At 34.8% G+C, this 13,684-nt stretch overlaps 2 protein-coding genes across 6 annotated transcripts in view; one reads left to right on the top strand and one right to left on the bottom strand.

Annotated features, from left to right (window-relative positions):
- The window catches only part of LOC112456052 (L-sorbose 1-dehydrogenase-like), a 7,830-nt gene extending 2,095 nt beyond the window's left edge, over positions 1-5,735 (top strand). For all 3 annotated transcript variants that reach the window (XM_025018332.1, XM_025018333.1, XM_025018331.1), the window contains 4 exons: positions 394-749; positions 3,843-4,208; positions 4,748-5,112; positions 5,310-5,735. In XM_025018332.1, coding sequence (XP_024874100.1) covers positions 394-749; positions 3,843-4,208; positions 4,748-5,112; positions 5,310-5,663 — 1,441 coding nt within the window. In that variant the 3' untranslated portion in view covers positions 5,664-5,735. The remainder of the gene's footprint in view (positions 1-393; positions 750-3,842; positions 4,209-4,747; positions 5,113-5,309) is intronic.
- A 96-nt stretch (positions 5,736-5,831) lies between these two features.
- The window catches only part of LOC112456053 (tenascin-like), a 9,492-nt gene continuing 1,639 nt past the window's right edge, over positions 5,832-13,684 (bottom strand). For all 3 annotated transcript variants that reach the window (XM_025018334.1, XM_025018335.1, XM_025018336.1), the window contains exons 2-9: positions 10,898-11,448; positions 10,308-10,436; positions 8,362-8,502; positions 7,852-7,980; positions 7,065-7,328; positions 6,699-6,794; positions 6,544-6,615; positions 5,832-6,344 (exon numbers count right to left, since the gene is read on the bottom strand). In XM_025018334.1, coding sequence (XP_024874102.1) covers positions 6,271-6,344; positions 6,544-6,615; positions 6,699-6,794; positions 7,065-7,328; positions 7,852-7,980; positions 8,362-8,502; positions 10,308-10,436; positions 10,898-11,042 — 1,050 coding nt within the window. In that variant the 5' untranslated portion in view covers positions 11,043-11,448 and the 3' untranslated portion in view covers positions 5,832-6,270. The remainder of the gene's footprint in view (positions 6,345-6,543; positions 6,616-6,698; positions 6,795-7,064; positions 7,329-7,851; positions 7,981-8,361; positions 8,503-10,307; positions 10,437-10,897; positions 11,449-13,684) is intronic.

Raw genomic sequence — 13,684 nt, 5'->3', positions numbered from 1 at the left:
CACACACACACACACACACACACACACACACACACACACACACACACGCACGCACGCACACACGCACGCACACACGCACGCACACACGCACACACACACACACACACATACATTCTATAATTTCCGAAGAAAAGTTATAAAATATGAAAAAGTTTAATGTATTTTTTTTCCAGAAATCTTTATAAATATAATACAAAAAATTCTTAAAAATATTATTCACTGCGGTGAAAGAAATTCCCAGTAAACCCGCGGGTTTACTTCTTGTCGCGAATCTTTTCGATTACGTTAATTCGCGTAATTTCAATTATATATTATAATATTCATGTAATTCAGAGATAGTTACGAGGTAATACTGCTTTTCCGTTTTACACGATTCTTCTCTTATCTTGTCAGATATCACGGATACGACGGATATCTGGATGTTACTACTCCTCCTTACGCCACTCCTCTGAGAGAATGTTTCTTGAAAGCTGGCCAAGAACTCGGCTACGATCTGATAGATTACAACAGCGATAGGTCCATTGGTTTCTCGACAACGCAGGCGAATCTGCGAAACGGTCACAGAGTCAGCGCCAACAAAGCCTTCCTCAGGCCAATTCGCGACAGAACAAACTTTTATCTGTCCAAGCTCTCGACAGTGACAAAAATTATTATTAATCTGGAAACAAGAAAAGCCGTGGGTGTCCAATTCGTAAAGAACTATAAAACATACTTGGCCACTGCTACTAAGGAAATTATACTTTGCGCGGGTAAGCGTATTTAAGATATTAAGATTAAAAAATGTAATTAATATAGAATGAAGCGCAATTTCAAATCCTACATAAATCTAATTTACTTTAACGAATTACTGACAAATCTGATATAATCTAATATAAAATATGTAGTTTATTAAAAAAATCTTTTAAAAGTAAATATACATACGGGGTAATCGCGAAGTCACGCGCAGGGACTAAGTAGCTGTCATTTTGTAATAATTAGACAAAATGAATTAACACTAGAAGATACCCGTAGAAGATACCCGTTATTTTTATCAGCACACAGTGCAAAATGAATAATATTAACTTATAAAACTAAATCATATAATAAAAGAAACAAAAATTTGTGTCATTGTCAATAATAATTTTGTAATTATTTGAAAGATCTCGATATGAGTGGTCATTTCCAGAAATTAGAAAGAAATTTATCTGGAATATTCTTCGAAGGCACAATTACGATTATCAATGTTAGAAAATATAATTAAATTTAATAAGTTTCACAAATACTTCTCGATTATCGTGAAAGCTTAGATAATCGCTATTATTTCAAAAACATCATTGAGTTATGCAACTAGCTGAATTGTTGATTTTTTTAAATTATAATATTTATTTTTACTAATTTATATATGTATGTCCTCTTTGTGTGTATTGTATGTATGATAAAAATAACAGGTTTCTTCTATAGTAAAGGGTTTAATTAATTTCATTCTGTTTACTTATTACAAAATAATAGCTAGCTAGCTCTTTAGTTTCAGCAATGTCTTGTGATTGTCGTCCTGCTAATCAATGCATGAACATCTCCGATTTATAAATGCGTTTTGGAGAACACGGTACACTGTTAAATTCGTAGTGTCAAATTATACTCAATTTGAGTTATTTTTAGCTATTTCTAGCCACTGCTCCTACTAAAAATAAATTGTGCAAGTTGAAACTTGCACATTGCTTCCTCATAGTTATTAAGTGTGCAAGTTGATGAAGCATTATTTTTTTCAATGTATAATTTTCAGTATTTATTTGTGTTGGCTTCCTCATAGAGGAAGCTTTGTGTGCGAAGGTTTCTACTTAAACACTTAAAAACTCTAATCAAGCAATGTGCAGGTTTCTACTCGCACACCTAACTCTTTAGGTGGAAAATTTCAACCCGGTATCTAAAAAATTGTAGAAGTAGATGCGTGTACAAAAAATCCGTACACACACACACACACACACACACATACATACATACTTCCGGACATTTTTTACTAATACGATTTTTCGAGATAAAACCGAAGCTATCAAATATGAACATTTTAACTCGATTTCAATTATTATATAAATTAGAAACTGTATGTATAATTCTCCGAAATTTCAAATGTGTGTAACACGAGATCTAATCAATCAAATTTTAATGAATTATATATGAAATAGGGGTAGAAAAAACTCAAAAATATAATAGAGTTAAAAATAGATCGCTATCTCAAATATTGAGAAAGATGCAGCGTAAAACACATTTTTCAAAAAAATGAAAATCTGCATAAAATCTATACCGTTTTATGGATTTTAATAAAATTTGAGGAGGACATACTTTCTATGATACTCTATTTGTGTGCCAAATTTCAACCCGGTATCTAAAAAATTGTAGAAGTAGATGCGTGTACAAAAAATCCGTACACACACACACACACACACATACATACATACTTCCGGACATTTTTTACTAATACGATTTTTCGACATTTTAGAACATTCTAAACCTATTTCCATCAAAATCTCGAAAAAAAATTTTTTCACCATCACAAAGCTTCCTCTATGAGGAAGCAAAATCTATATGTCGTTAATTTAACAATTTAACTAAAAAAATGGAATTGAAATAATACTGTTTTGTGCTAAAACAAAACAATAAATTTCGACATAATGGTAGTAAAAAATAACAAAATGTTATCTTAAATTTCATTCTTTAATATTTAACAGTGTATGTTCGGTAATGAAAGTTTCTTTTATGAACAGAAATTGTTTCAATTCAGTTCATTTAATTATTATTTATATTTATATGCTTCTTAAATCTATTATTTGATATTTCCGATATATATATTAAATATATATAATGAGTCATTCTTTGTCAACCGGATCACTCTCCCCAGAACAGTTTTTGTCATAAAATATTCTATTAAAATCTCCAAATGTAGATATGGATATAAGCTTTATAAGACCGTTGGGAAATTTTTAAAATTCAAAATGGTTGATTCAAGATGGCTAGAAGCAATGAAAATTACATAAAGTTTTAACACTTATTGCACAAATGTTTATACCAGACCGATTTTTTTTAAACTTTGTAGTTTAAACTTTGTACCTGGAGATTTTTTAGGTCGCTGATTTATGAATCTGAAATCACATTCCTCCATATAAAATATATCATTTTCAACCTAAAAGTTAAAAGAGCGCTTTCACTTTTTGGCGTATAACTCTTAAAATATACCTAAGAGATAGAAAAAAATATTTAGGATAAAATTTTAATGGTAAGTTAAGGTCTACAAAGTGGTATAAACAAAAATTAGTTTAAAAATTTCGTATTATAAAAAAAATTTGCAATTTTTTTTTTACATTTTTGTTTGTACCACTTTGTATAGAAGACCTTAACTTACCATTAAACTTTTATTGTAAATATTTTTCTCCATCTCTTATATTTTAAGAGTTATACGCCAAAAAGTGAAAGCACCTTTTTGACTTTTAGGTTGAAAATCTTATATGAAGAAATCTGACTTCTCAGATTTATAATCAGCGACTCAAAAAATCTCCAGGTACAAACTACAAAGTTTAAAAAAAATCGGTATAAACATTTGTGTAAAAAGTGTTAAAACTTTATGTAATTTTTATTGCTTCTAGTCACCATCCCGAAGCAACCATTTTAAATTTTAAAAATTGTTTAACGGCACTATATAGCTTATATTCATATATCTACATTTTGAGATCCTAATAAAATATTTTATAATAAAAACTGTTGTGGGAAGGTAGGGTGTTCCAGTTGACAAAGAATGACTCATATATATATATATATATATATATATATATATATATATATATATATATATATTTATATTAATTTCACAGGTACTTTTGGTTCACCACAATTACTGATGCTTTCCGGGATAGGTCCAAGAGATCATTTAAATTCATTAGGCATCGGCGTAATCGAAGATCTTCCGGTGGGATTTAACTTACAAGATCACGTGAGCATGTCAGCTTTAACGTTTCTAGTCAACGAAAGCGTGACCATTGTCGAACCACGTTTAGGTTCGAATCCGGCTGATTTTCTGAAGTACTTCACAGAGGGAACTGGTCCTTTAACGATACCCGGCGGCGCCGAAGCGTTAGCTTTTGTTAATACCAAGGCTAATAATTATATAAAAAAAAGGGAAAAGTTAAAGTTTAAGTACATTCAGAGTGTAAATACGCACAAGAACAACAAGCAGTACGGTAAGCATTTTGCCATCGCGCAAAACCTAGAAACCCTATAATCAAAGACTGACCATCAGGCGATTTCCTCAAAATCCTGTGAGAGAGAAGGATATAAGAGGGAAAGAGAAAGCGATATGAATATATATCGAGATATACATTCATATCATTTTCTCTTTCTTTCTTATATCTTTTTCTCTTTCTTTCTCATGCTTTTGAGGAAAAATGGCAAACCAATCAAAAGTAGGCCCCCTTATGGCCAATCTCTGATTATAGGGTGTAAAACCGAAATTTTTCGAGCAAACAAATATGCGAAAAGATTAATTTCTTCTTTTCTAGAAAAAGTGAAAATGTTTATTATTATTATATATTATTATTTAGATAAATTAATTATTTTTATATTATACCAATTAAACTCAAATTTAATTATAGCGATAATATAAAGAACTTGGATCGCATTTTATATATTTATCGAACAATTACTGACTTGTTCCTTTATTTGCCATTATACATTTTTCAAGCTTAGTTGGCTCTAACAAAGGTCACATTATTTCTTACAGCTGTTCCCAACATTACTTCCATTACCGTAAATCATAACGTCTTTAAGATGTATTCTCACGCTAACGCAAGCAAGATGTTAGACGACTATCCCGACATCGAGTTGGTGTTAGGAGCAAGCTCGTTAGCCGGCGATACTTCCGGCAGCTATCGTGGTCTGCTAGGATTAACGGAGGAATTTTACAAGGAGGTTTACAGCGATTACAAGGGCTTCGACGGCTTCATGATCGTACCTGTGCTTCTGCGACCCAAGAGTCGCGGTAGACTCACCTTGAGAAGCAGCGATCCATGGGACTCGCCGATCGTGGACATCAATTATTACGATCACAAGGATGATCTGAATACAATGGTGCAAGCTATAAAGATCGTAAGAAGAGGGTCTTTACGCATTAATATATTCTACTTTTGTCTTACAATTTTTCTCTACCTACTTTTCGTTGTATTGCATTACAGTACTCTCACATTATTTTATTCAAAATTTATATATTATTCTCTCTATGTATAAAGCATCCTTTTCACTCTTTTATCGTTCTCCAACTTTTAATTACGCCTTTTTTATCACAGGCAATTGAAGTAGCTTCTACGAAGGCGTTCAAACGTTTCAACGCTACGCTGCTGCCGGTACCGTTTCTGGGATGCAAGCACGTTGCTTTTAAGAGCGACGCATACTGGGCCTGTGTCGCTCGTCACGTGTCGACGAGTCTGGGTCACTACGCGGGCACGTGCAAGATGAGCAGCCGGAAGGATTCAGGGGTAGTAGACTACAGATTGCGAGTGCACGGGATCGACGGTCTCAGGGTCGTGGACGCCAGCGTGATGCCGACCATAATCGCTGGTCATACGAACGCGCCGGCATACATGATCTCTGAGAAGGCCAGCGACATGATCAAGGAAGACTGGAAAGATTCCGCTTCGTGAAACGTGTGGGAAGCAGGAGGAAGTAGATATGCTACGACATGCGAAACGTGGGACGCGTGTTATCACGAAAGGACGAAGCGATGAAGAAGAGAATCTTTTCAAGAATAAAAATTTTTGAAAATTTAAAGAGTATTGTTGTATGTAAAATAACGAGGAGTTACGTCTAAATATTTTACAGAACATAGTAAAGTATTATTTTGTTATAGAAATAGAACACAATTGTGTGTAGTTATAACACGATGCTTTACATGTACCTATAGAGATTGAATGACATTTTGCTCACGTGTACCCTATAGTCTCAATGACTGACTATTATAAAAAGAAATAAGAAATAAAACGGTGTCATTAATTCAGTAGATTCATTGCTCTTCTGGGAAAAAGTGCTGATTCTCTTTGGTTGCTTATAATATAGCAGCTAGTTACAGTAGCAAATTTACATTAGTCAAGTGTTTAAAGTTTAAATTTAAATAACAATTTAAATAAATACGATGATAAATATAACATTACGGATCTAAATTACATAAATTAATAACCTACTTTTTGTATCTTTAAATACTCTAAATTAATAAATCGATGAATTAATTCTCATACTGCTGAATACGAATTGTTATCCACCGCGCATGAGATATCTTACGATAACGACGATAGAAAGTATTCTATATACTTGCCATCTCGTTGCACCTATAAAAACAAAAAATTTAAAATATTAAGTTAATATTGAGTTAAAAATAATATATTACTAATTGTAAGATTAATAATCAAGAAAAATATCTTGATTATTATGCGTTTAATATATTTTTTAGAGATATACTTTTATAGATATTTGCTAAACGTACTCTCTAGTTTGAAGAATTTATAACATGGTTATAAATATTTTTACCATTATCACTGAACTGAACACAATCCTGCAGCTCTTCCATCAATGTATAACCTTCGGTACAAGTGCAGAAGCCTGTGAAAAGATACAAAATGACATTTCAAATTAAATCCTTTAGTGATAATGAATCACCGTGTATTTAACAAACGGTTCTATACCGTCAACACAGTCCACTTTCGATTTCCAGGTCGAATTGGAGTTCTTCAAAGTCATGGTGATACAGTGATGGTGAGTTTCACAACGGCCGCCCAGTTCTGAAATATATGGAGTTTTCTAGCGTTATCGTATCGACGTATCGGAATCACAGCGTGACTGATTCGAATGACGAGATTTGACATGACACAAGATCCATATTTCTATTTCGCATATATTTAGCGCTAAATCATTTGATTCTACGTTTTATTTAATTTGTTTTTAATGGAAGATTAGCGCGTGACAATTATTTCGAATTGAGGCGATCGAACGATCGCATTTATCGGGTAAGTGCGAGACGTCAGTTAGGATCCAGGTGTTCGAGTACTCGCCTACGTCGACGAAGCATCGATGACCGCGTCTGTGGGAACCGGCAACGCATTCGCACGTCTTGTTCGCGCCGCATTGGCTATGCTTCAGAAACAGTTGGCACTGGGACTGCTGCTCGCACTTCTCACCGACCCAGGAAGCGGCTTTCAAACACCGCTGATCGCCCTTGGCCAGCACGTAGTCTACTTTACAGTCGCATCTGTTGTGCATACACTTTGAATTCTCCACGATGCATTCGTCATCGCTGTTGCAGTGCTCGTCCAACTCTGAAAACGGATTTAGATTTGGTAAATCTAGACTAGATTTTTTATAAAATAGATGCTTCTTATGAACTCCATGATAACATTCGATAAACTACTTTTTATCCCAGAGGAAATTTCTCACCTTTGTTTTATTTTATATTTGTTGTTTTAAAAAGAACTGCTAATATAAATACAAATTATCATTTTTGCGTAACGTAATACACCGTTAAATTCATTAAATATTATGTTAAACAGTATGCAAATATTAAATTAATATACTTTTAATTTATTAATTAATATATATGATATATATGATGTTTATATAAAATAATTCATTAATTAATATTTTACATATATTATATTATTAAGTGTATTATGCATATATTACATAAATTAATTAATATTAAATTAAAGAAATTTAAAAAAAGTAGGATAAAAACCGAAAAGAAATAAAGAGATTGCAGCTTAACGAACAAGATCCTCAAACAACATTCTCAAAAAACATTGGATTTATAACAAAATTTTTGTCAATCGTTGTAATACTTACTGGCGCTCGGCAGACAGTCGGTGTTGTCAAGATTCGCATGATGACGCAAACCGCAAGTGCAAAAACCGTATTCGCAAAAAGTATTCTTGATATGACAATTGCGGTTCGAGCGACAACGTTTTCCCAAACCTGAATGCAAGCCAAGAACAATCACCATAATTTTACTTAATTACATAAAGCAACAAATTTAATTCAATTAACCGACTTTCTTTTGCATTTAATTATTGTGCACACAATTGTAAACGCAGGTAATTTACGTGCAAAATGAAAGTAGAGTGTTAACGGTAGAAGACAAACCGCGTTATTTTGTTATGTTATATTACGTTACGAGTAATCATTAATAATTTCGCCTCCGCGCACTGAATGTGGCATTGAATAGACCGCTCGTCGCGTCATTTCTTGTTATTAGGCACTAACACAAGTTATTTATTTTATCCCATATATATGCATAGTAAAGGGGCTGACCGGCGCGGCGCTGGGATATTTCTCAGGAAAAGTTGTAACGCTCACCGACGGACTCGTAACACCTCCCATCCGTGAAGTGGGAATCGTGGGCGCATTGACAAGTGCCTCCTCGACATTCCGATTGCGGTGTAAACGTAAACTCACACTGGATGTCCTCCTCGCAGGGATCGCCGATGCGTGTAGCCACTGTTGAAATAACGTGTGCCTTAATTATTATGAATGTCTCCGTCTCTAAGTTTGCGTATTTCGTTACGTTCTACACTCGCGACGCGAAAGAGTTTCTCGATTCTCGTTAACAAGAGCTCGAATAAACCTCCTTCTTTATATATACGAATGCATGCACGGTATTTGAAGGTAACGTTGTTGCTTAAATGTTGCTAAACGTATAAGACGCTAAAGATAATCTAGTGAAATTTTGAGCGCAATTCAAGATTCGCATAATCGATGGATGGAACAACCATGCAGAGCGTCTTGTAATACATAATTTTAATTATAATCATAAAATGTTGAGCGAATGTCGAATCGACAGAACGCCGACCTCATTCTTCGAAGTTTGTTTTAGAAACTTTACTAACTTTATTCAATCGCTTTACGATCGTGTCGAAAGGAACGGATTTATACGTCGTCTTAACTCATTCATAGAAATTATTCGTGATCTCTGTCGGCTCAACGAGCACGACGAACGACACGCTCCAGGTGAGGCGGGATCGTGAGAAAGGAACGGATAGGAATAGGGATGAACGGATATCTCCGCGGGATCTCGTTTCTGAGGTCGACGACATCGTTCCCGACTGTTCGAATAATTAGACCGAGATCTAAGGCTCTGCGCACAACAGAGCACATATATTAGGAATAAGAATAAATATTGAATATTAGGATATATAAATATAGAAATATTTTATTTGTAATAAATGTTAAATATTAGGATATGTAAATGTAGGAACATTCCTATAGTTATATCTTATATTTTATTCTTTTTCATTGTGCGTTACGTTTAATTATTATTTCTAATTTCGATTCCTAATATTTAATATTTATTCTTATTCCTAATATGTACGCTATTGTGCGCAGGGTCTAAAGCCGCGCTATCTCGGGATTCTTTAACCCTTTCGTGCCTGACTTTTTTCTAGAAATGATTAGTATTTAATTTATGTCTTACTAAAGATTTTTAGGATCACTGATTATGATTCTGTAGTCAAAATTTTAAAATTCAAAATGGTGGATTCAATATAGCGGACAAAATTTTCTTGGATTTGAATAAAACTCATGTTCCAGGCGTTTTTGAGATCGCTGATAAAATATCAGTTGTTTCCATATATTTACATTTTGTCAACTACATTAGATCTAACATCTTTAATTTTAAAATTTCGACTTTAGATTCATAATCAGCGGCTCAAAAAACTTCTGAAAAATAAGTTTCATTCAATCCAACAAAATTTAGTATTTTATTCCGCCATATTGAATCCGCATTTTAAATTTTGGAATTTTTACTGCAGATTTGTCATCAGCGACCTCAAAAACCTACATATACCATTAAGTTACATGTAAATATATAATAAAATTTTGCATTTTGGTCCGCCATATTAAATCCATTATTTTGAAATTAAGTAATGAATTTTTTTCAAAAATTTATGGCCCCAAAAGATCAGTCTTCATGTCCTTCAAAGTTTACACAAAATTTTATCAAAATAACCCGAGTAATTTTCGAAATTTTAGGAAATAACAAAATTTTTCCTTTAACTTTAACACCCTGTATTTTTGAAACTAAGCCGTTTCGGACATATAGTCATATAAAGTTTTCGTCTTGAATTTGTGTGAGGAATCACTCCTTAAAATCTTTTAGAGTACTTAACTACCATCCTGTTTATGTTCCACCAGGCACGAGAAGATTAAAATCCTATTTTATTCCCAGTTTAGAAACTTAAATGTTAATGCGTAATCGACGTTGCAGATATCACGTTCGAGAAATGTGATAAAAAAACGAAAAGTACCTCTCAAACATTTATAGTTATTATTATTCCTGAACTCGATATGATCGTCTTTGCACGAGCAGGTCTGCTGGTTCCGGCAAAACGCATTCGGAATACAGTCGACATCGTATTTACACTGGGAGAAGGTTTCTGAAAAAAGAAAATATTCGCCTTGTTTGTAACGCGGTGAAGTTTTTTAAAATCAAATCTGAATATAAATCGAATATTACGCCAAAAATTTGTGTCTCCTCATTTTTATACCATTATAGTTTATAATGGAGAAAAAAATTTTTTAAAAATTACGTAAAATTGTAGGTACTTTATGTTTAATTAAAAAATAAAGGGAGACGTCAGCGGATGTATGAAGCAATCGGCTTTATACGTTCGCTGACTAATTTACCGTGACACAACAAGTTCGACTTATAACAATCGATTAGACATGATCCGTGAAGAATGAACGGTCAAAGGATCCTCATATTTCACGGTAGTTGCGTGTTCCTTATTAATGCACGCTCTTGTCCTTACTACTTAATTCGTAATAAATGAAAGCCAAATTGCGCGGAATCGCGATACGATCGTTATCGGTTCTGTCTTGAGCTCGGTTTGCTTACTATTGCTGCGATTAGCGTTACTGCGATCGTTGCATCGCAGGGACGAGTCCTCGTTGCCGTTGACGTAGGTGATCGTCGCGCAGACGGTAACGGGTACGAGGACGAGGAGCCCCGTGAAGCCGTATACCGTCCACGTTCTCGTCATCCTCGCGATAACGACGGCGGACGAACGCCGCGGACGAAACGTTTCATCATATCACCGCCGTCGCCGCCGACTTATTGTCATTTTCGAATCCCGCGAGAAGAGACGGGGGATCGTCCCGATCCCGATCACTCGAAGGCCGCCACGTCACGATTCCGACAGTTGGCTCTCCGTTTAGCTTACGACGACGTTCGCATTGTTTCGTCGCTTCCCGTCCAATCGTTGCGCAATCGTAGGCAGGGATACGTGGGTGAACCCTCGGATTAACATCATCGATGAGGCGTATCCCGCGCGATCATCGTCGGGTCTCTCGACATTGTCTATCGCTTCTTCCTTGTCTGTCCAAGGCGAGACATCGACGAACCCACCGTCATTCGATCGGATCGGTCCCCAACAAATCGATCTGGAACTTTGCCCGAGTCACGAGATCTCGTTAGGCATATATATTTTGTATAAGAGATTATAAAATTCCAATTTGATTGGAACCATTAAGAACTGTTTAGCGAGAGATCGATTTTCCATGATCAATTTTCGTTCCGTCTTGAATCTTGAAATTGATCGAGAAAACTGGGTAAATTTTGAAATTTCCGGCGAATAATCTAAAAATCGATATAACAATAAAGGCTCACAAGATTAAAAATCAATCAAAGAAGCATTGAGCCGTAATAAGGTGTTGGCGTTCATATCTATACTATATATATTAAAATCGATCTTTTTTTCAACAGATTAATCAAAATGTCGTCTTTCTTCGTTGTTGGATTTAAAATTCACATCGAGGGACAAAATTTCCGATTCCCGACATGAGAAATCTTTCTTTCGCTACAATTCGTAGACGCGTGCTCACGAAAGTTAATTACGACCATTATATCAAATTCAAATCAAAATCGTCTTACGGCACGTAATTGGTAATTATCGTGCGATTTCAGTTAATTTTAGATGGCTAATTTTAGACGTTTCAATTCACAAACGATCGCGTGCGAGGAAGCTCGTCGCTATAGCATCGTCTTGTTTCGTCGATTTCGACAGGCGGAAGATACAGTTCGGAAGATACAGTATTTCCCACGTACCCCGTAGCGAATACGGCTACGATTTGAACGTACAAATATCGCACATTCATCGGCAGTAATCACTAGAAATAGTTTTATGCGCGTTGAGTTGTCGCTGACGAGCAACAGGTGCTAAATTGTCCTAACACGTCCTGGTCCCGTTCGATTTGAACTAGAATTGCACATCAAAGCGGTGTTCTAATAGCGAACGCGCCGTGTAAATTGCTTTGTAAATTGCGTGAAAAGTGTCATCTCTTCGAAATACAAACTGTAGGAAGAACATTTATATGCACCATGCGGATACAAAAAATTTTTAAGTGCATTAAGACCCTTTAATTTTCTAAAAACGCGACATTTTGTTTTGAAATTCTCCGTTTAGCTTCTTTTTTATGTTAATAATATTAGTTTTATATTTCACTGTATTGTGTAGACCCAAAACTTCTGCCTTCACGTTTCCTCCAAACGCTCCGAGCGATTATAAGCCACTTTTCAGTGCCGCGGGTCTGTCGACACGAAACCGTGGGCGAAGTTCCCCGCTTTGGATTTCAATGACGGTCCCGTGAACGCTCGAAGGTCGATCGCGGCGAACAAACGAGTTTAGCGCCCTACGTTTCTATAGTTTCGGTTTGCGTTGCGCAACGCGGTGCTACAACAGCAGAAGCCATTGTTATGTGTCAACAGTATCGTACTGCGAGCGAAAACTATTCGAACGCTATACTTATTCGCTGAATTCTTGCTCGAGCACGATGATCGTAACACGATCAATCGGATAAAGCGGTCGCTTTGTAAGAAATAAACATGAAAGAAAAATGGATAATTTAAACAACACTGGAATAAAACGAGAATCGAATTAATGTAATTAAGCACCCTTTGGTAATCGCGACAACATTGGCCTAGTTTACACCGATCCTTTGATACACGTATCAAATAGTATTTGAGCTAATCAGCCACTAATCGAACTATAATTTACTAGTTATTTACTATTTAATACGCGCATCAAGTGATCGGTGTAAACCTAGACCATTAACGATGCGTTAATGACTAGAGATGTGCAAACTATTCGAATTCGAATTTCCATAATTTGAATACGAACTATTCAAAAATTTCGAATCTAGATGATTCAAAGACGAATCATATATATTGTCAAATTGATAAAATCATATTCTCTGTTAGTAAGCAAAAGTATGGTCATGTTAATAGGTACATTTAGTGAATGCATTATAATCACTAGTATTATAACCACTCACTAAGCGACTAAATAGTAGTAAAAAAATTTATTTCTAACTTTTGACAAGTTTCGTGACTTTATCAAATTTCAAGTATAAGTTTGAATGTGCATAAAAAATAGTAACCTATGAGTATTGATAATAAAATAAACTATATTATTTTATTTTAATTTCTATGTATGCAATTGGATAATGTTAATGGATATTACATTAGAATATTTTAATATAATTTATCTATGATTTTTTGCCTAATTGTTTCAGTTACTGCAACATTAAATAAATAAAATATATTTTTGCGCATCATTTACCGCGCTTGGTTCTTAGTTAGCCCGTTTTCTATATTCGTGGATTTCCATTGGAGCCTATACTTCGA

Source organism: Temnothorax curvispinosus, unplaced genomic scaffold, assembly GCF_003070985.1.
Source record: "Temnothorax curvispinosus isolate PA1 unplaced genomic scaffold, ASM307098v1 QBEX01006627.1, whole genome shotgun sequence".
Classification (NCBI taxonomy): Eukaryota; Metazoa; Arthropoda; class Insecta; order Hymenoptera; family Formicidae; genus Temnothorax; species Temnothorax curvispinosus.
This window is presented reverse-complemented; position numbering and strand designations above follow the sequence as displayed.